The sequence below is a fragment of the Bos indicus x Bos taurus genome, chromosome 17 (genome assembly GCF_003369695.1).
Source record: "Bos indicus x Bos taurus breed Angus x Brahman F1 hybrid chromosome 17, Bos_hybrid_MaternalHap_v2.0, whole genome shotgun sequence".
Taxonomy (NCBI): domain Eukaryota; kingdom Metazoa; phylum Chordata; class Mammalia; order Artiodactyla; family Bovidae; genus Bos; species Bos indicus x Bos taurus.
In genome coordinates, this window is record NC_040092.1 from 43,905,815 (window position 1) to 43,927,726 (window position 21,912).

Here is a 21,912-nt window from a genome sequence, read left to right on the forward strand (position 1 = left end):
TGGAGACGGTGACGCCGCCTGCGTCATCACGCGGGCGTCAGCGCCTACGTCATCGCGCTCCCTGGCGTTCTCTCACATTATTGGCTGTTTGTTCAGCGACGGGCGGGGCTGTGGGAACCTGGATGACAGCGGGCTGAGCCACCTGTGTGGCGGCGGATGCGCTGGTGGGCCTGTCTTCGGAGGGTGGGCGTCACCGAGTGTTTCTTTTTTCCTTTGTATTCCTTCAAAAAGAAAAAAATGTAAACATAGGTAGGTTATTAAATACATATTTTAAGTGCTCCAGTATCTTTGTTGCCAAGCACTTTTGGTCTGGGAGAACCCGCTCACCAAAGCGGATGGTTGGAAAGTACTTAGGTTTCTGCGTCTGGGAGCGGAACCCAGGCTGGCGTCTTCAGCGTCTACCTCCAGAGCTGTGCGGCTGCAGGATTTCTGGGTGTGAATTTGGTAATCTCCAGAAAAAAAGTGACGTGGGTCTTTGGAGAAAGGACACAGCTGTTGTCTATATAGTTATCTGTGTAGCAATAAGGCATGAAGTTAGGAGTACTCCAGAGATTCTGCAAATCCAGCAGTTATTTCTTGAGAGAGAACTTTGCTTCCTCAAAAAAAGGAAGACAAAAGTTACGATTTTTTCAAGAAAAATTAGGTAAAATTTTACGTTTGTAGACGGATTACAATCCCCATTAAAAAAAATGATTTTGTCTAGATTTGAACCTCATCACTGTTTAACAGTTAAGATTAGAGGAACTTTCAATCCCAGCAATAAAAATGTTAACTTGAATTCAGTCCCCAGTTTTAGTGCTTTTAAAGTAAATATGTGTTTTTATGAATTGAGGTAAAGTTTCTGAATAGACGTATCATAGATGTAGCTCGATGAACAGTTCAAGAAGTTTTTGTTGTCTTGTACTGATACACAAAAACTAATGTGCTAAGTCGCTTCAGTCCTGTTAGACTGTTTGCCACCCTATGGACTGTAACTCACCAGGTTTCTCTGTCCATGGGATTCTGCAGGCAAGAATATTAGGGTGGGTTGCCACGCCCTACTCCAGGGGATGTTCCCTACCCAGGGATCCAACCTGCGGCTCCTGCATTGCAGGGAGATTCTTTGCCGCTGAGCCACCTGGGAAGCCCCAAACTAATAGTGGTGGTAGTTTTAGTTGCCAAGTTGTGTCCGACTCTTGCGGCCCCATGGTCTGTAGCCCGCCAGGCTTCTCTGTCCATGGGATTTCCCAGGCAAGAATACAGGAGTTGGTTGCCATTTCCTGCTCCAGGAGATCTTCCCCACCCAGGAATTGAACACGGGTCTCCTGTGTTGCAGGCAGATTCTTTACAGACTAAGCTAGGAGGGAAGAAGAAAATTTTTAAACGTGTCCAGCTGTATCCAGTTAGGTATTTGAAGTCCTATTACAGGTTTTCTCCATACTCACTATAAAGATAATGAGATGGTCCCTGATCTGGTTTTTAGTGGCCATGAAGTTCAAACAAAAACTTGTTGGAAAAAGAAATTGAGAGTACAAGCTCCAACTCTTTATCAAAGGTCAACCAATGGCGTTTTCTTCAGGAATGTCTGACTCCCCAAGGGTTTGCTTATATCTTCCCCTATATTTGAACCTGGTATACTGTCATAGGGTGATTTAACTTGGCACCAAACAAGTAGTTACAAACTTAACTCTACATCACTAGAAGTTTATATTAGTGTGGGTGAAAGCAGACAGTATTTTCTGGTTGTAAATGATGAGGTAGTCTTTACATTACATAAATTATCTGAAACTGCAATTTTTACCTCTGCACTTGAATTCTTTGGCCTATACAGTTAAGATCGATACAGACTAGTTTTTGGGTTTTGAGGCGTGGTGGGGTATTTTGGTTACAAGATTTTTTACTGGTTGAATTTTAATGGGTTTGAAAATAATTTTAATCTGTAAAAAACAAAATTGCTATGATTTCACTTATCTTTAAAGTATCCCTTCTAGTGTTTTCCCTTTTTAAAACTTCCCTTCTGATTTCTACTCACTTAGCCCAAGGTTGGTGCTTCCCTTTGTAGTTACTTCATGCTTCTTCCTGCGGTGTCTATCATAGTGTTTTATATTGATTTCAGGCTCCATCATAGTATCTGGAACACAGTGAGCACTCAATAAGTATCTTATGAAGGAATTAACTTACAGAACGTGTGTGCATACAAAATATCTATTACTGTAATTGAGTACAGTGAATGAGAAAAGGGAGAGAAAAGTCCTTAGTATGTTTGTAACCATTATCTAGTCACTCTTTCATGTTTTTATGTTAGATTTATTTCTCCAATAAGGAAAACCTTTGAAAATCAATAGATTGCATGAATACTAATTTATGCAATATATTGACACTGAGCACTGTGAGAAAAACATGAAGAATACAAAGTTGGAAATTTAAGCTAGGATCAAAATGTTAACATTGTCTGATATTAAATGCCATAAAAAGTGATTTTTTAAAAAACTCTTAATAATAATTATATTTTCCCAACCAAGAAGATTACCTGGGAATTCAATCTCTCTTTTTAAGCTTGTCTTTTTTATTATTATAATTATTGTAGTAAAAAGCATATAACATGACATCTACTCAATCTTTAAGGTGTTGAACACAGTATCATTAACTATGTGCACATTCTTGTACAGTAGATCTCCAGAACTATTTCATCTTGCATGACTGAAACGCTACACCTATTAAACAGCACTAATTTCCCTCTCCCACAAAAAGTGATTTTTATAAAACAAAAATAATCATCTGGTAAAACAAACACAAAAGTTGTTTTTCCCCCAAGAAAGTTTTTTAAAGCATAAGATCCCCTGGAGAAGGGAATGGCTACCCACTCTGATGTTCTTGCCTGGAGAATTCCATGGACAGAGGAGCCTGTGGGCTACAGTCTGCTGCCAAGTTGCTTCAGTCGTGTCCAACTCTCTGCGACTCCAGAGACAGCAGCCCACCAGGCTCCCTCGTCCCTGGGATTCTCCAGGCAAGAACACTGGAGTGGGTTGCCATTTCCTTCTCCAATGCATGAAAGTGAAAAGTGAAAGGGAAGTCGCTCAGTCGTGTCCGACTCCTAGCGACCCCATGGACTGCAGCCTACCAGGCTGCTCCGTCCATGGGATTTTCCAGGCAAGAGTACTGGAGTTGGGTGCCATTGCCTTCTCCGGGGCTACAGTCTATGAGGTCGTAAAGAGTTGAACACGACTGGGCTACTAACACACACATACACACATTTTGAGAGTGTACTCTGCCCCATGTACATTAACTCATTTAATCCTCACAAAACCGTGTAAGGTAGTTGCTATTTTTAAACTTTTTTAGAGTAACTTCCTGATAACAGTTGAAAAGTGCCTGAATTTGGATTGGAATTCACTCAGTCGGGTCCCAATGTTAGAACCACCATGTTAAGACCTCCCAGTAGTAGAGGATAATTTACAGCTAGGATAATATTATTTACAGCTACTGTAATATAGTTTACACTTTTTGCTTACATAGGCAGTCTTTCATTATTTTAAGTGAATTATTGCTGCACATGTTCTATTATAATCTAAATGATAGTTGGTTTTTAAGTTGCGCAACAATTGTAAATACTGCTGAGTTTCCCTTCCTTTTCTTTATAGAAAACCGCTCAAACTTCTGTGGAACAATTAAAAGCTTCCAGCTGTTCACCCGTGGTCCTTCCACAGGTGTCTGCGCTTTATCCGCTAAGCCCCGCCCCCAGAACGTGCGGGCCGCGGGGCGGAGCCTAGGGCGCAGCGCGCTCCCGGTGACCTAGGCCGCCGGGAGCTAGCCAGTGGCGGACTGAGAGCCCACGGGTCTGTGTTCTCTTGTTGTTATGCTTTCTCCCCTCTTGTCATTCCTCTCACCCGCTGCCAGTCTTGTTGGCTTTTCTCTGGCAACGTACTTTTCAGCTGGTTCTGGCGGCGGTTTCCTCCCACTCTCCGGGCTGACTTCCTCATTTCTCCGTTTCTCTCTTAAATGCGTGGAGGAGGTGGCAAGTGGTGGTGGGGTGAGGACGCAAACTGGGAAAAAAAAATCTTACTGTAGAAAACTGAAAAAAATTTTCGTGAATAGAGGGTTTGGAAATTTTCCTTACAAAATGTTTTATTGAGAAAACACATTTTCCATAATTTCCTTCTTTTATCCTTTGTGCAATTTTTTTTTTTTTTTTTTTAAATCCTCTCTAGACTCTTAATGCTCCGGGGTTCTGTCTCCATTCTCATCGTTCATTTCCTTTTTAAGATCTTCGCGTAGTGGAAGTAAAGTATGAAAAGAATTATTTTTGACTTTTTCATAAGACTAATTTGAAGACTAGAAGTTAAAATGTGAGAAACTACATATTAATAAACATTCATTTTAAGAAAGTCTATACAGCCAACATTAAAATTGTATACTAGGGTGGTGTTCTGTTTGAACGAATGCATTCTTTCAATAATATTCCTAATATTCACTGACTTTTTAGAAATGTTCAGCGTGCAAAACGTGAGGGAGACAAGAGGTAGTCACAAAAACATTTGAGAGATCCAGCCTTAGACTTTTTTTTTAGTATTTTAAATTATTTTTGAATAGTAATGCGTGTCTGTTTTAGTGTAAAACTCAAGTAGGTTAAAAAAAGTGATACAGTGAAAGTAAAACTTCTTCAGCTATCTCAGGCAAATAATTCCCTCCAAAAAGGCAATTACGGATACACTGGTGTCTCATATATGCTTCCTGTATGCAAATACTCTCCCTTTTTATTAAGTAAATGCATACTTTTTGGACCTTGCTTTTTTAAGTTAATATATCTTAGCTGGTATATATAGGCTGCCTCACTTTTTTTAACTGTTGTGGGCTATTTCATTGTATGAAATAGCATAATTTATTTACCAGTCCTCTACCTGTGGGTGTTTAAGTTGCTTAACAGTATTTTGTTATTCTGAACAATGTTACAACAAAATAACTTTATAGCATGTCATTTTGAATGGGTACAGGTGTAATAACTCCTAGAACTAGAGTTGTTGAGTCAAAGGTTATTGGCATTTTTTGCTTTGATTGTTACTGAGGGATGCTCTTCACTGGGTCTGTGCCAGTTATGCCTGAATAACATCTTGATTGTTTCTCAGTGTCCTCATTATCATGGCATTTTATCAAACTTTCTGATTCTTGACAATATAAGTGAAAAATAGTAATTTATTGTTTTAGTTTGCATTTCTACCGTGAATGAGAACATTTTGTATTTTCTGTGTGCTGGCTATTCATACTTTTACACCATTTTTCTGTTGATCGATGTTTTCCTTATTGATTTATAGAAGCCCTTTAAACATTAAACAAATTAGTTATTTATCTCAGCTATGAGTTGCAGGTATTTCTCCCAGACTGTCTTTGATTCTGTAATGGCATGTTTTTATCTTTGTGGTGGAGAACGATAGAGTTTTGCTTTTATTTTTTAAATGCTTACATAGCCAAATGTATCAGTGTATCAGTTTTTTTTTTTTTCAAAATGTATTCTGTTATATTTTAAAAGGCTTCTTTTCTACTGTAAGATTATATTATAAAAACAACCTCCCGATTTTTTTCTTGTTTTTATGTGATTTGATTTATGTTTAATTATTTGGTTTTGTTTTTTTTTTTCCTGCTGTGCTACTTGTCTTGTGGGATCTTAGTTCCCTAAGAAGGGATCAAACCCAGGCCCTGAAGTGAAAGCACAGTCCTAACCACTGGACTGCCAGGAAATGCCCTAGATCTTTGATTCATTTAAAATTTAGTTTGGTGTAGGGATCCAGTTTTATTAAATCTAACTGCAATATGAACCAGTTGATAATGGATGAGTCCTGATTGATTAGCTACATGAGAACCATTGCCAACTCCCCATAGACTTCTATACACTATTTATCCAATACCTGCTATGGTGCCTGAAACAAAATGAGTAACTAATAAACCTTTGATAAGCTAATTTGAAAGGAAGTTTCTAGATATGATATATTATCTTAGTTATTTGCCATCATATTAATTTATAGTGTTGAAAAAGATAATGATACCCCAATAGAGTTGATTTCTCCTGCATAAAATCTTAGAATCATGAAGTTTTAGATTCAGAGACTAGAGCAGTTATTCACTCCACAGATAAATTAGTAAGTTATTGTTATTTACAGGCATTCTAGCTTATGGGGAGAAAATAAACAAGTTGGTCATGTACTTTTAAGTGCTGTGAACCAAAACAGAGCAGTGTATGGGCAATAGAGATTGACAGGGAGTGGAATGCTTCTCGGATGCCCAGTAGCCCAGGTCGTGAAGGACACTGATAAATGAATCGTTTCTACTCATATGAGCACATATGCAAACAAAGAAAATAGAGAGGTTGTGGGGGTTAAGCCACCACAAACCTAAGTGTCCCTAGGGAGTTGAAAAGAAACTCAATTGTCTCTGTCTAGGTCCAGTATTTTCTTTAGATTATAAACTAGTGGGCAGGACTATACTTTTTAGTTGATTTTGTTGTTTTATGTACACTTAGGTTGATATATTCTTTAAGCAGATTAACAAGTTTGTTGTTTTGATACGAAACTAACATCATTTTATGCAATTTAAGTCAAAATTGTATTCTGAGTTCAGTTACTCAGTCCTGTCCAACTCTTTGCAACCTCATGGACTGTGCAGCATGCCAGGCTTCCCTGTCCATCACCAACTCCCAGAGCTTGCTCAAACTCATGTCCATCGAGTCGGTGATGCCATCCAACCATGTCATCCTCTGTCGTCCCCTTCTTCTGCCTTCAATCTTGCCCAGCATCAGGGTCTTTTCTAATGAGTCAGTTCTTTGCATCAGGTGGCCAAAGTATTGGAGTTTTAGCTTCAGCATCAGTCCTTCCAATGAACATTCAGGACGGATTTCCTTTCAGATGGACTGATTTGATATCCTTGCAGTCCAAGGGACTCTCAAGAGTCTTCTCTAACACCACAGCTCAAAAGCATCAGTTCTTCAGCGCCTCAGCTTTCTTTATAGTCCAACTCTCACATCGATGTGTGACTACTGGAAAAACCAAAGCTTTGACTAGATGGACCTTTGTCAGCAGAGTAATCTCTGCTTTTCAATATGCTGTTTAAGTTTGTCATAGCTTTTCTTCCAAGGAGCAAGCCTCTTTTAATTTCATGACTGCAGTCACCATCTGCATTGATTTTGCAACCCAAGGTAATAAAGTCTGTTTCTGTTTCCATTGGTGCTACCCTTGGTCATATCACCTATGGCACTCTTCCCTGCTAGTGGAAGTCTAGCTGATGTTTCTTGCAGTAATTTACAAATAATATTCAAAGAAACCTTAGAAGAAAAGGAAGAAGGAACCAGTGGAAAGATTTAGATTATCACTACCTTATACTGTCAATGAGAGTAGCTCTGCTTTTATCATTTATTTATCTTCCAGCTAAGATGACATTTTGTAGTAATTTGAAGCCACAGTCTTACCACAAACCAGCATATGTGCTTGCAAGTGATAGGCTGTTTTTAGGAGCACATCACTGCATATGGTTTAGTTCCATTTATAGATAGAGATGATGGCCTACAAGAGCTGGGAGTTGAAAATTCCCTGGTGGAAACCCACTGATTAGGATAGGCATCCCTTTAATGTATGCAACGTTTTGTGTGTGTGTGTGTGTGTGTGTGTGTGTGTGTGGTAATTGTATGGAGAATGAGTGAATCTACCAAAACTTCCTAGTCACTGAGCTATGTTTTGCCAGGATTGTCAAAAATTGTCAAGCCCTAAGTCAGGAGTATAGCATGTTAGTGCCAGAATCAGATTTAATGAGCATTTCTAACATCTTGATTTATTCTTATTTTTTCCTCTATGCTGCAAGAAGGTACTGGTACCAAAATTGGGAGTAGAGGGTAATATATTTATTTTTAAAGAATGTGCCTTCATATTTCAACAGAAATATGAAGAAAATAAATTTATTATTGGGGGTATATTATCCCATGCAAATCAGGACTGAATTCCACATATATTATAGTCGGTTTATACAGTCTTATCACTTACTGAGCTTATTTCAATAATGAATATAAATTGCTCAACATATCCTCTTCTAAAGTGCTATTAGCTGCAAATGGCTCACAATACCGTAACTTTTTTAATTTTAGAAGTTATTAAAATTTGTTAGCTTATAGTGAAAATTGAGAAAACTACACACTTTACAAAAAGGTTTTTGAAGCTCTTGGATTCGTTATCTGACACACAGCTTATATATCTGGATCTCCCAATGCTGGGCACATAGTAGGTACTTAATATATATTTGTTGGAATAAATTTATTCAAGTATAGTTTTTATGAAGCCATCAGATTGTATAGCTTAAATATATACATTTTTTTTCGTCAATTATACCTCAGTAAACCTGAAAAAAATGTCTTGAAGCAAATTTATTCAAAATGTAGAACATTATTACTTGCAGTAAAAACAACATGAAGCAAGGAAATGCATTCGAAGACTTCAGATAAGTCTAGAAATATCCTCATTTACTAATCAAGATTATCTTTTGGGCAAGACATAAGGACCTAGTGTGATTTGGGGGACTCTGTCACTCCTAAATAAGGTTTCCGTCTATTTGCAGATTTCTGAAATGTCTTCATCTGGGAAAGCATGGCTGACATTGGTTCAGTTTCTTGATTTACTAGCTATTTGATCTCGGACATGTCTCGGAGAAGGCAATGGCACCCCACTCCAGTACTCTTGCCTGGAAGGCTGCGGTCCATGGGGTCGCTGAGGGTCGAACATGACTGAGTGACTTCACTTTCTCTTTTCACTTGCATGCATTGGAGAAGGAAATGGCAACCCACTCCAGTGTTCTTGCCTGGAGAATCCCAGGGATGGGGAAGCCTGGTGTGCTGCCGTCTATGGGGTCACACAGAGTCGGACACGACTGAAGTGGCTTAGCAATAGCAATAACAATGTCTGTTTCTTCATTTGTAATATATAATAATAGTTTATCTACAAATTTTTTTGAAATTAAACTTTTATAAAGTGCTTGATCCATAGTGTTCCACAGAGCATAATTTTATTAATTTAACATTGTGCCCTTCTGTTTAATGCTTAGAGTAACAATTTAAAATGAAAATACTGCTTGTGTCAGATGTACTTTGTCTATTTGAAAGTTTAATGATTGCAGATTTTGTTACCATATTCAGTTGGAGAGAAGGGATTAACTAACCATGTGGTCATTTAACACTTGAAATATCGAAGATTGAAAAGGCTAAGAAAAACCTTATTCTGAGACTAGGGACGACAGTGTTAAACTTTGCCAATCTTGAAATGCTTGAAGCCCCTCCCTCCATTTTCACTCCAAAAAGGAAAAGAATTTTAGCCAAAAGAACAGTGTTAACTGCAATGCTTGTGTTCACTTATACAGATTTCAAAAAATCAAATTGAATTTTACTGTAAAGATCTTAATTCTCAGGCAATCCAGTGATTCATCTGCACACATTACAGTAAGACAAAGAATGGCATATAAACTTACAGTGCTTATTGTTTTAAGTAAATGAACAGTTTGCAATGGCTTAATTACAGTTCTTAAAAATTATTCTGATACACTTTTTACAAGGTAACTTGAGGCAGATCTAGTTTTAACAATTTTACATCCAATCACCTATTATAATAGAATTCCATATCCATGATTTACTACAACATGAATGGCCTTTTGACTCTCAGAACCGTGTTCTTGTCACTCTGCTGCCTTCCTGCCTGCTACTTGGCTTGGAAATTTTCATTTCTTTCTAAAGGAAACATTTGTAAATTGTTAGCATTTCTTCTTTTTTTTCCCCCCTTAGAGTCTTTAGATGGATTTTAAAATTGAACACACTTGGGATGGTTTTCCAGTGAAGCATGAGCCAGTGTTTGTCAGGCTGAATCCAGGTGACAGAGGAGTGATGATGGAAGTCAGTGCTCCATTTTTCAATGATCCTCCAGCCCCACTAGGAGAACCAGGAAAACCTTTCAATCAATTGTGGGATTATGAAGGTAAGTAGAAGTGCTGTATTTTATTGCAAACATAAATCTTTTTATAATAACCTCTCATAGAACTATTATTTTATCTTGCTCTAAGGAAGTGAGTGCTTCTGAGCCCCTGACATGTGCAGTTTTCTGATATTTCCTACCAATCTCTCATTCTGACTTTTTCACCATTACCTGTGGACTTCGGCTATATAACTAGAACAGTGAAAAATGGCAATTACAAATCCAGATTTTTAAATTGCTGCTATATTTCCTTCCTTTACGTCTGTTACCTATTCTGAGAAGAGTTCAGTATTCCTGTTTTGTTTTTAAGTATCTTCAAATGGCGACTTTAACCTTATAAACCTTCTTTATGGAAGCTTTGGGGTGTTTTACTTATTATAAAAACTACATCAACTTCAGCATGAAGTATAGTTTTTATTTTATACTGGCAAATAATCTCACACATCAAAGCAAGGCTAAGAGACCTGCCGTGGAATTGCAGTTTCAGGTTTGCTGTATGATCACCTTCTGAAGAATCCTAATTAAGCTACCAAACTTATCTTTCTGAAATAATCTTTAGATGCCATTTCCCAGATAACAGATCTTTACTATCCCTAAGATAAGGTTCAAATCCTTCCCCTAAGCTTTTACGGTACTCATGAATCGAGCTATCATATTAAACCAAAAGCTCTTAACTTCCTAAAGGCTGATAGTCTGACCTTTCGGTCATATTCTCACTCATGTACCTTTTCTCATTCTAGCCCCCTCCTTTGATACATATCATTCAGGTTCCATTTCTTCAAAGAAACCTTTGGTGACTCTTCTAGTCCACACTAACATCTACTTTCTCTATACCACTTGTATAGTGTGCACTTTGTTGGTGTTAATTTATCACATCTTAAACATACATTGTTTTTTATTGATACAGAACTTGTATATACAAACTTCCTGATCATGTTAGTCACTCACACTAATGTGAGTTATATACTGGAGGTACCATAGACACTAAACGCAACAAATCCTAAACTCAACTAGTCCACTTCTCTTATAAACCTACTTCTTTCCCTAATAGCCCAATCTAAGTTAATGGCACCATAATATATCAAATCACCAAATATAGAAATGTGATACCTTTTCAAGATATCCATCTCTGTCTCTATATTTGGATTAAGTCTTAGCAGTTTCACCTCCTAAGTGTTTCTCTAATTCAGTATCTCTTCTTCATCCTATTATCCTTGCCATAGGTAAAAGACTTTAAAAAGAATAATAAGACTCACTGAATTGTTAATGGGACCATATCTTAGATATTTTATTATTATAAAAGTAACACATGGAAAACTAGAAACAACCTAAATGTCTATCAATAAAGGATTGTGCTAATATATTTATTATGTTAATATATTTATTAATAAATTTATTCAATATTTTTATAATCCTACAGTAGAGAGGTACTGGGAATGTCTTTTGCAACCCTGGTTATATCAGATACTTGCTGTGGTGTTGTCCATATTCTCTGTGATAGTTGTGTGGTCAGAGTGTACATTCTTTAGCACTAGACCTGTCTTATCCCTCTTTGCAGTCTTCCTACAGCTAGCTGAAAAACATACAATTATATTTATATCAAGATTGCTTGCTCTTTCCATCTTCTTCCTCAGTATCTGTGTTTATTCTACTGTGTTCAGGATTTGTGTATTTAACTATTACTACCTGGCTTCACATCACCAGACTGATGCTTATAGCCTTCTTTTCAGTGGCATGTTATTTTGCCGTTTGACTCCTCCTTTATGTCTTAATTTCTTGGGTTTGACCCACATGGATTCATCCATCTCTCACCAAAATACACAGCCAACTGCTTACACATCTATTATGGGTTCCATGAAAGTTTTATCCTTTATTGCAGATGGGTTCTATATATTTTATCCTATGTTGGTGGTAATTCTCTGCATTGCTACGTATTTTAGCTTGGGAACTCGTTGTTTGAATCTACATGGTTTCCAGCGGTTCATGGGAGATAATGATATGACATCAGACTTAGTTGATGAAGGAAAAGAGACGAGAGAAGAGAAAAAGGCAACGGCAAGAAGAAGGTGAAAATAGAAGAAGAGAATGGAAAGAGCGTTATGGACACAGTAGAGAAGATTCCACTAGAAACAGAAATGTTCATATTGACCCGAAAGAATCAAACTTCTCAGAAATGAGTACCAATCGATCAACATCTAAATATACCAGGGCTAATAACAGGACTGAAAGGGACCTGAATGCAGAACCTTTGGATTTTAATGCAGAAACGTTCACTGATAACCCTCTTGAATCTGAATCAGGAAGATATCAGCCTGCTGGACGATACCTCTCAATGTCTCGCAGCAGAATATTTGATGATGTTTAAAGTCTGTAGGAATTTATGGAGTAGCTAACCAAGATCAACAAACAAGTTCAGTCTTTATGAACATCTGTATGCTCTAGAATTAACTACTGAATTCCCAGTGAAAAGTGTCAGGATAAAAAAGGCATGAAAAATTAATCAGATCTTAGTGATAATGGCTTATTATTCATTGAATATCATCTTTATTTCTAATAGGATTTGTTTCATACCATTCCTGAAATGTCTGTCTTAGAAGTACAGTTACAATGGAAGGATTTAATTCAGGATAAAGATTAATATATGTTGAAAACAAGTAGTTCAGTTTGTTTCAGAGTAATTTTTTCAGGAAAAATTGTTTCAAAGGTTCAAGGAAGCCATAGTTATAACTGAATAATATTAGAGTTCTATTATTGTGATTTACATATTCTTTCTAAAAAATATGTCGATCCTTTATTTCCCAAAGAGATGGAGACCTCAATAATAACCATATTTACAAAACCCATGTCTTAAAACAAGGCTTACTTACCAGACATAACTGAATGTAGAAAGCCCTTTTTCAACACTGTATGCAAATTAGTTAGGTTTTTGCATGTATATTTAAGACTGTACTTCAACTAGTGTTTGTATCTTCAGCATGTGTAGTTTAATCAGGTGGTGAATTATTCTTTCAGTCTTTGGTGGTATCTGGAAGTTGTCTTATGCTTTTGGTATTGCTTTGTAAAAGATTTTCATTTCAGAGAGGAATGTTCGCCTTTACCATTTAGCATAGTGATTTAAGTGTTGATCATTCCATTCAAGGAGAGTCATAATTTTTAATGGTAAACAGTGAGGTTTTGGTGGCTCAGACGGTAAAGCATCTGCCTACAATGTGAGAGACCCGGGTTCAATCCCTGGGTTGGGAACATCCCCTTGGAGAAGGAAATGGCAACCCACTCCAGTACTTTTGCCTGGAGAATCCCATGGATGGAGGAGCCTGGTGGGCTACAGTCCATGGGGTCGCAAAGAGTCGGACACAACTGAGCTACTTGCCTTTAATATATCTAACATTCTATAGAAGAATACTATGCAGCAATTAAAAAGAATTAGTTATCTATATGCTGTAAACTTGCATGTGTGTGTATATGTGAAGAAAGCAAATTATAAGCAGAAAATGATTCTATAGATACAGTTTTTTAATCTATGCAAGTAAAATAGATTGTGGAAAGGCAGAAGTCTGACAGGTTTTAGAGCAAAGTGGGAAGAAAAAGACTTTGACTTTTTACTTACATATATGTTTATATTGTTTTGATAATAAGCATATATCACTTTCAAAATTCTCTAATTTTTAAAATAAGCATTCTCAGAAAATTCCAGGAAACTGTAAAGAAAAATCACCCCCCTGTATTCCACTTGTCAGAGATAAACAGCCGTAACATTTTTGTGCACATTTTGCAGGCCTCTAAGCACAGGCATATGCGCATATTTTTGTTTCATGTACACTAGCTTATTGCTCTGCAGCTTACTTATCAAGTATCATTCCTTGTATCTTTCCTACATCAAAAATACTTAACTGTATATTTTATTTTAATGACTAAATTATATTCTATTACGTGGAGTACACAGATTTCATTATTTTTTTTAACAGCTCTCCTATATAATGTGTACTTAGTTGGTCAGTCATGTCCGACTCTTTGCGACCCCCATGGACTGCAGCCGGCCAGGCTCCTCTGTCCATGGGGATTCTCTAGGCAAGAATACTGGAGATGGTTGCCATTCCCTTCTCCAGGGGATCTTCCCAACCCAGGGATTGAACCCAGGTCTCCCACTTTGCAGGCAGATTCTTTATCATCTGAGCCACCAGGGAAGCCTCTCCTATAAAATAGGTTTATTTATATATAACATGAGGTAACCATTTAGACCATTTCTTTTGAGTAATACTTTGATAAATAGCATGTTACTTCTTTTCTCAGTTGTGTGATTATTTCCTTAGGATAAATTCCTTGAAAAAGATAACTAGTTCAGAGTCTGTGTGATAATGCTCTTTTCTTTTCAACCTCACCAGCACTAGGCTTTATTAATATTTTTATTTAATGGCTATCTAATATGGTTTTTCCAGTAATCATGTATGGATGTGAGAGTTGAACTATAAAGAAAGTTGAGCGCCGAAGAATTGATGCTTTTGAACTGTGGTGTTGGAGAAGACTCTTGAGAGTCCCTTGGACTGCAAGGAGATCCAACCAGTCCATCCTAAAGGAGATCAGTCCTGAATATTCATTGGAAGGACTGATGCTGAAGCTGAAACTCCAGTACTTTGGCCACCTAATGCAAAGAACTGACTCATTTGAAAAGACCCTGATGCTGGGAAAGATTGAAGGTGGAAGGAGAAGGGGACGACAGAGTATGAGGTGGTTGGATTGCATCACCAACTCAATGGACATGAGTTTGAGTAAACTCCAGGAGTTGGTGATGGACAGAGAAGAGTGATGTGCTGCATTCCATGGGGCTGCAAAGAGTTGGACACGACTGAGCAACTGAACTGACTGACTGATATGGAGAAAAAAGATGATTTATTTTTTATGTATTTTTTCTTACAGGCAGTGTCTAGTTTGTATTTTCCTCTTTTCCTCGTGCTGATATAGCTTTAATTAAAGATAATGTATTAATTCATTTATATTCTAAAGATATAAATAGATTATTTATTGTTGAAGCAAAATTAAATTTCTCTGTATGTCCTATCTCTGTTTTCAAAAGTTGTGGAAGCATTTTTCTTGAATGACGTAACTGAACAGTATTTAGAAGTTGAACTTTGTCCGTAAGTATAAAAATACTTTTTCTAACTCATTACTATATATTTTGAACACATTATTTTCTAATTATCATGTAGATTAATAAAGCTCACTAATCCTATGGGAATGCTAGTCTGAATTTATCTGAATTATATATAATTCTTTGTTTTCAAGTAGATGTGTAATGTAGAATGTTTTAGAAAATATTACATTGATACTATTTTTAATTCACTAATGTAGTTGTTTCCTAATAAATTAGAAGGTTGTTTTGCAAAATGAAAAATTCTTATAAAACTCATTATTTACACTGTAAATTTGCATTATTATATATTAACTATTTGGAAAGAAAGAGGCATATAGATGTAATGAATTGAACTACTTTATGAAAATGATTATGAAAATGATGATTACTTTATGAAAATGACTTTTAGGAGATTCTTTTAATAAGTAGGTAAATTTTAATCTTATATATTACATAACTATGTGTTCATGTATTCCTCCTTTATTCATCATTCATTTACTGAGTATATACTATGTCACTTTGTGTGCCACAGATTAAAACTAAATCACACGTGGCTTTTCCTAGACTCAAGAAAAATATTAACCATGGACTCTCTCTCTACAAATTTAACTGGTCCTTGGGAACTGTCTACCTGTTTGGCAGTTTTATTTGCTCTAGATGTCAAAAAGTAAATTTATGCCTACCTGTTATCTAAATTGTAAGAAAAGTTAATATTTAGAAATGAAATATTTATTTATACACCATTACTATTTTTAAAGACATTTCAGTACTCCTCAGCAAGGGTTATCTTGCAGTCTTTGTCCTTTTGTAGACTAAGCAGAGTCCCAAACAATTGATTTAAATGAGATTTTGGATACAATTTTCTTTTACTTTGATTTCTTACTAATTTACTTAGATTTCTTGCTAATGTAGCTGTTTACAATTATAGTTTTTCAGAAGTTACTATATATCTTTGTTACCCTTCAAATAACATGTCAAAAACTTTTTGAGAAATATGATTAATTATCATAAACTATAATGTGAAGTAAGAAAATTTCCCCATATGCATCAGAAAGCTAAGGCAAATAGGTTATAACTTATATGGAAGGTTAGTCAAGAACTTGGATCTGCTAGAATTCTTAAGCTACATCGTTAGCTTAAATTTGTCAGATAGTATCAGTTTATTTTCATAAATGATGACTTAGCACAAAATACATTGAATAGATTATCTTTTGTTAGAAAATTATTCAATAACCATTGTGTATAAAATTAATTCTAAAAGTCAGTTTTAGATACATTAGGACAGTTAATAATCAACAATCTTGGTTTTGCTTCAGGCAAGCAACTCCTATGACAGTTAACCTCTAGGAAAGCAATTTGAATATGTTTGAATTTGTAAGACCTTTTATTGCTCTTAAGATATTCGTATGGTTGCATAATAACAATAAAAATAAGCAGAGAACTTTTAAATGGAAAAGAATACTTGTTTGTCTTAGACTCATTTCTTGAAGGAAATCCTTCCGGAAAACTCTTAATAGACCATCTGTGCCAAATGTTTAGATACAGTCTTTTACAAAGATAGTAAATTTGCTTCATGTAGCTATTTGAAATCCTTTGATTCTTACTGACAGGGATAATCCCAATTATGTTCTCCTATTAGAATTTTCTTGTGGGGATATGTTGTGCTTCTTTTTTAAAATGGACATCAGTGTCAGAACTAATGGTAGAAAGCAGGAAAACACAACAGGCAGATGGGATGAGGGCAATTGTACTAGGAAATAGTTACAAATTAAAGTCTTCAGCCTGTTAGGTAGTTTTAGACAACCTATATTTTTATTTCCTATCTCCTTAATGAGCTTCAAGACAGTTTTCTTATAGAAATAACGTTTTAAAAAGTTGTGGGATTTTGACCTGGAAACTGGTGCCAGCTTCCCTTAGGATACTTTAATTTTCAAAATAAGTTTTCTAATGAACTCCAAATATCCCACCCATTTTTCATACTGTGTATTGTCTAACCAATTGAAATATTTCATATTTCTTATTTAAATAATATAAGGAAGAATCTGAACGTGTGTAACTTTATGCATTTGATGGCACTTGCCTGGGAAATACGGAGAAGGCAATGGCACCCCACTCCAGTACTCTTGCCTGGAAAATCCCATGGACAGAGGAGCCTGGTAGGTTGCAGTCCATGGGGTCGCAAAGAGTCGGACACGACTGAGCAACTTACATTTCACTTTTCACTTTCATGCATTGGAGAAGGAAATGGCAACCCACTCCAGTGTTCTTCCCTGGAGAACCCCAGGGATGGGGGAGCCTGGTGGGCTGCCGTCTATGGGGTCGCACAGAGTCGGACATGACTGAAGTGACTTAGCAGCAGCAGCAGCCTGGAAAATAAGTCATTTCTAAGTAACTGAACATGCTGGCTTTCCCTGTAATTATCTAGTATGCATATTGTGTCCTTTAATTATTTGGAAACTTAGTCACAAGCATGCACATGGAGGAGGTCATGGCAACCAACTCCAGTATTCTTGCCTGGAGAATCCCACAGACAGAGGAGCCTGGCAGGCTACAGTCCATGGGGTCACATAGAGTCGGACGTGACGGAAGCAACTTAGCATGTGCACACACACGTGGAGATGTGAAAGATAGTGAAGAAAATAATGATCATTTCAAACACTCATGAAGAATTTTAATTTTTACAGCCATGGACAGCATTTGGTGCTTTTACTCTCTGGAAGAAGAAATGTGTGGAAAGTAAGTAAATGAAAATATGAGACAAAATCCGTAAGTGTACAGGGTATATTGTTACTGTTGTTCAGTTGCTCAGTCATATCCGACTCATGTTCATGGGTTGTTCACGTGACCCCCACGAACTACAACCCACCAGGCTTCTTTGTCTATGGGATTTCCCAGGCAAGAAAACTGAAGTGGGTTGCCATTTTCTTCTCCAGTTTAAAGTATAAATATGAATATACCTTTTTGTGTTTCACATGTTGTTTCTGTAGCAAGGACTTGATCTGTCATTCAGAGTGTCCAGAGGAGAAACAAAATGGGAAGGCAGTGCTTCTATTCCTTGGAGTTATTTTCCACCAAATGTGACAAAATTCAATTCATTTGCAATTCATGGATCAAAAGATGAAAGAAGCTATGAAGCTCTTTACCCTGTACCTCAACATGAGCTGCAGCAAGGACAAAAACCTGATTTGTAAGTAGAAAATAAATGAAAATATGTCCCAATTGTAAGAGTTTTTTTTTTTTTAATTAATTTGTGATAGGGTAGCAGTAACATTTTTTGGTCAAAGAAGACACATAAAAGCATAGTCTTATACGTGTCTCTCCATTGCTGTCAGTAGAGCACTTAGATTTCCACAGTAGTGTGAGAAGAATCTTCTTAGTGAGTACTATAGCAATTAGTATTGAAGTATAGTTGCAAACTTATTGATGATCCCTTTCAGAGGTAAATGACCAGAGGCATCTATATTTCCTGGTGTGAGCAGTGGGTTAATAAATCTTTTCTGCTGCTGCTGAAGAATCTGACCTTAAGTTAACTCTCTAGTTCTCTTCTCCTGGTCACCTCACGAGATAAAAACGTCAGCTGTATTTCTAGGCAGTATAGATGGGGACAGCAGGGCTTAGGGATTTCACTTTAACAGTAGTGTACCCTGAGGGGACCCTGGAAGCTACTCCTAGAGAGTTACGACAAGAAATACTGTCTCCCGTGGGGCAGCAGGCATACACGCCAAGGAGTCACCTGCAAAATTTCCATTTAAGTCTGATCTCTTTGCACCTGAAGCCGTCACTTAAGGAGAATGTAGCCCCCAGCCAGTCTTATGAATGCTTCATCAGATCGGATCAGATCAGATCAGTCGCTCAGTCGTGTCCGACTCTTTGCGACCCCATGAATCGCAGCACGCCAGGCTTCCCTGTCCATCACCAACTCCTGGAGTTCACTGAGACTCACGTCCATCGAGTCAGTGATGCCATCCAGCCATCTCATCCTCTGTCGTCCCCTTCTCCTCCTGCCCCCAATCCCTCCCAGCATCAGGGTCTTTTCCAATGAATCAACTCTTCGCATGAGGTGGCCAAAGTACTGGAGTTTCAGCTTTGAATGCTTCATGGACTGCTGCAAACACTACCCGCTTAGAGGAAGGAAAACCAGACACTGTCCTGGGGCAACCTGAGAGTACTCAAGTGGCCCTTGAGAGTCCCGCTCTATTGAGTGTACTCAAGTGGCCAAGGTAGCCTAGTGAGTCTGCATGTTTAGAAAAGCCTAATAGAGACAGCCTAGTGGGCTTTGCACCATGGTAGACTGATTTCCCTACCTTTTTACCCTTGGCAAGTGCTGCACTGTCTCCCTTGCCCTTCCTGTCATGCTCTTACTCTGCTCTACTTGGATTTTTATCTCTTCACACCTGTTCCTTTATTCTGCCTGACATATTTTCCGCTTTCCCCCTTGCTTTTCTCCCAGGTCCTGACCCTTTCTAACCAGCCTCTTTCTCCCTTCCTTTCTCTTATCCTTCGATGTTTCCTTAGCTGCTTAATCTGGATTGACAGTTGTGACTAAAACTGGTTCAATTTGGTCAGGTGGGCAGAGTGGGACAGGAATCTAGATGCCACTCACTCAGGGCTTTCTTATCAAGATGGCTTGTTTCTCTGGCTTCTCACACGCTAATGCACTTCTGTATTTGGGCTTCTTCTTTATAGGTTATTGGATGCTTACTCTGGGTAAAAGTGTGATTATGCTGTCGGCTAGCGCAGAGGGATTTCCTTCAGAGCTGAGTTCCACTGCAGCATGTGAGCTAAACCTGTCTCTTCTTTGCATGCTCAGTCACTTCAGTCATGTCCAACTCTCTGTGACCCTGTGGACTGTAACCCACCAGGTTCCTCTATCCGTGGGATTCTCCAGGCAAGAATACTGGAGTGGGTTGCTGTGCCCTCCTCCAAGGGATTTTCCTGATCCAGGGATCGAACCCCATCTCTTACATCTCCTGCATTGGCAGGTGGATTCTTTACCACCAGCGCCACCTGGGAAGCCCCTCTCTCATTGCTAAGTCGCTTCAGTCGTGTCCGACTCTGTGCAACCCCGTAGACAGCAGCCCACCAGGCTCCGCCGTCCCTAGGATTCTCCAGGCAAGAACGCTGGAGTGGGTTGCCATTTCCTTCTCCAATTCTCTCCTTATTAGGCCACAGTAAAAAGCTAATAGTTAAATGATAGTAAATCCTAGTAGTTAAATGATTTTCCTAGAAAGAGAAAGAATTAGATTTAACTCTCTTTTACATAAATCTGCCTTGCTTTGGCAAAGGAGTCTATCCTTTAATCTGTTGAGCTGAAACTTTTTAAAAACAATTGTTTGTATAACTGATATAAATCCTATCAGAGTTTGAATATGAAAATATCTGTGAGAATATAACATGATTTGTTTAAGACTAGATGAAATGAGTCAGGTTTTGACAGTTGATTTTTATTTCTCCCTTCATCTGTGAGGGAGCTATTTGCAGAATTGAAAGGAGAGTGCTTTGAGATACAGGTGAATATTTTCAGAGCTGAATGTTTGATGGCTAGAGTAAGGAAACTATACGTGTGAATACATCTTACCTTTGAGGTTCTTAAAACAGAATGTTGTCCTATAATAGATATGACAAAATAAATAGCTTCTCAGGACAAATTTTTCACAAGTATATAATTCATTTCAATTCTGACTATCTTTTTCTTTGCATGTAGCCATCGTCTGGATTACTTCAAGCCTTTCAGTTTTAACACACTGCTTGGAGAAAAGTGGAACCAACCAGAATCAGACCTGTGGCTAATAGAGAAACCTGATGTGTAGGAGTATAGTAGATGACTGTATCAATCATTTCTTCTCTATACCCTTTAATAATAATAATCTCTTTCAAGATATCATGAACACATTTCAACAATAAATATTTTATGGAGGTCAGTGAAAATAGAGTATTTCTGGGGTAAATTGTGTATGAATTAACAGGAAAGTAGAAAGTTCAGATATGATTTTAACTGTAAAGTGAAAATGTTTCTCAGTCACTTTGTCCAGGAGCCATCATGTCAAGGTTCTACCATCTGCCTTGTGTCACCATCACCCCCAAATATCCCTGACTCTGTCAGCCAAAATCATTATTTCTCTTCCCACTTCCCTAAATCTCAGCCAGCTTGTAACTGAACATCTTATTTGCACATTTTTGAACTCCATTGTAATATAAATTCTCGGACTTCCCTGGTGGTATAATGGTTAAGAATTTGCCTGCCAACGCAGGGGTCGTGGGTCCAGTCCCTGATTGGGGAAGATTCCACACGCTGTGGGGCAGTTAAGCCTGTGCACCACAATTACTGAAGCCTGTGCCCTCTAGAACCTGTGCTCCACAACCAGAGAAGCCAGCACAATGAGAAGCACCTGTGTCAGTACTGAAGCCCCAGCGCAGCTCAAAATAAATAAATAAATAAATGTTTTAAAATTGGCACTTCCTTTTGAAAGATGTTTATATAATAATTCCTGACTCAGACTCTTCTATTCATACTTGAATAGAAACAATGGTATATTTTGTTTAAACAGGAGGTACACATCTGTTAAGGCATTATTGAAATACATGTGCTATTTAATCAGTGTTTTTTTCCTGTCTTATGATTACTTTTCTTCTGTAGAAGAAAATAGAATGAAGTTGTCTTGAATTCCGGCAACAGATTGTGCTTTTATTTGCAAATAAATGACATTTTCTTCATGCTGTTAAACAAGATGTCAAAATGTCTTCATTTTATTTTGTAAACATCAAACACCTCTGGACCATAATTTTCAAATTTTGTTATAATTCATTGCTTAAAGC

At 37.5% G+C, this 21,912-nt stretch overlaps 1 protein-coding gene across 3 annotated transcripts; it reads left to right on the plus strand.

The window, feature by feature from the left end:
* The first annotated feature begins 135 nt into the window (after positions 1-135).
* Positions 136-21,012, plus strand: C17H4orf33 (chromosome 17 C4orf33 homolog). Of its 3 annotated transcripts, XR_003515269.1 has the most exons (7): positions 3,709-3,815; positions 9,782-9,971; positions 15,040-15,100; positions 17,781-17,832; positions 18,084-18,283; positions 19,783-19,872; positions 20,801-20,861. XR_003515269.1 is itself a non-coding variant. In XM_027567333.1 (6 exons), exons 2-6 carry the CDS (start codon positions 9,791-9,793, stop codon positions 20,904-20,906), a joined length of 600 nt encoding a protein of 199 aa, XP_027423134.1. In that variant the 5' UTR covers positions 136-249; positions 9,782-9,790. The 3 variants fall into 3 exon arrangements, 2 of the variants coding, with proteins under 2 accessions (XP_027423134.1, XP_027423133.1); XM_027567333.1 differs by lacking the exons at positions 3,709-3,815; positions 19,783-19,872 and adding an exon at positions 136-249 and having other exon boundaries at positions 20,801-20,906; XM_027567332.1 differs by lacking the exon at positions 19,783-19,872 and having other exon boundaries at positions 20,801-21,012.
* Positions 21,013-21,912: the final 900 nt, after the last annotated feature.

What these genes read in the sequence shown, in the direction of transcription:
- C17H4orf33 (XM_027567333.1), top strand. Translation starts at nt 9,791, where the DNA reads ATGGATTTTAAAATTGAACACACTTGGGATGGTTTTCCAGTGAAGCAT. An exon ending in TCAATTGTGGGATTATGAAG is followed by an intron (nt 9,972 to 15,039) that starts GTAAGTAGAAGT and finishes TGTTTTCAAAAG; the next exon opens with TTGTGGAAGCATTTTTCTTG. An exon ending in GAAGAAGAAATGTGTGGAAA is followed by an intron (nt 17,833 to 18,083) that starts GTAAGTAAATGA and finishes TTGTTTCTGTAG; the next exon opens with CAAGGACTTGATCTGTCATT.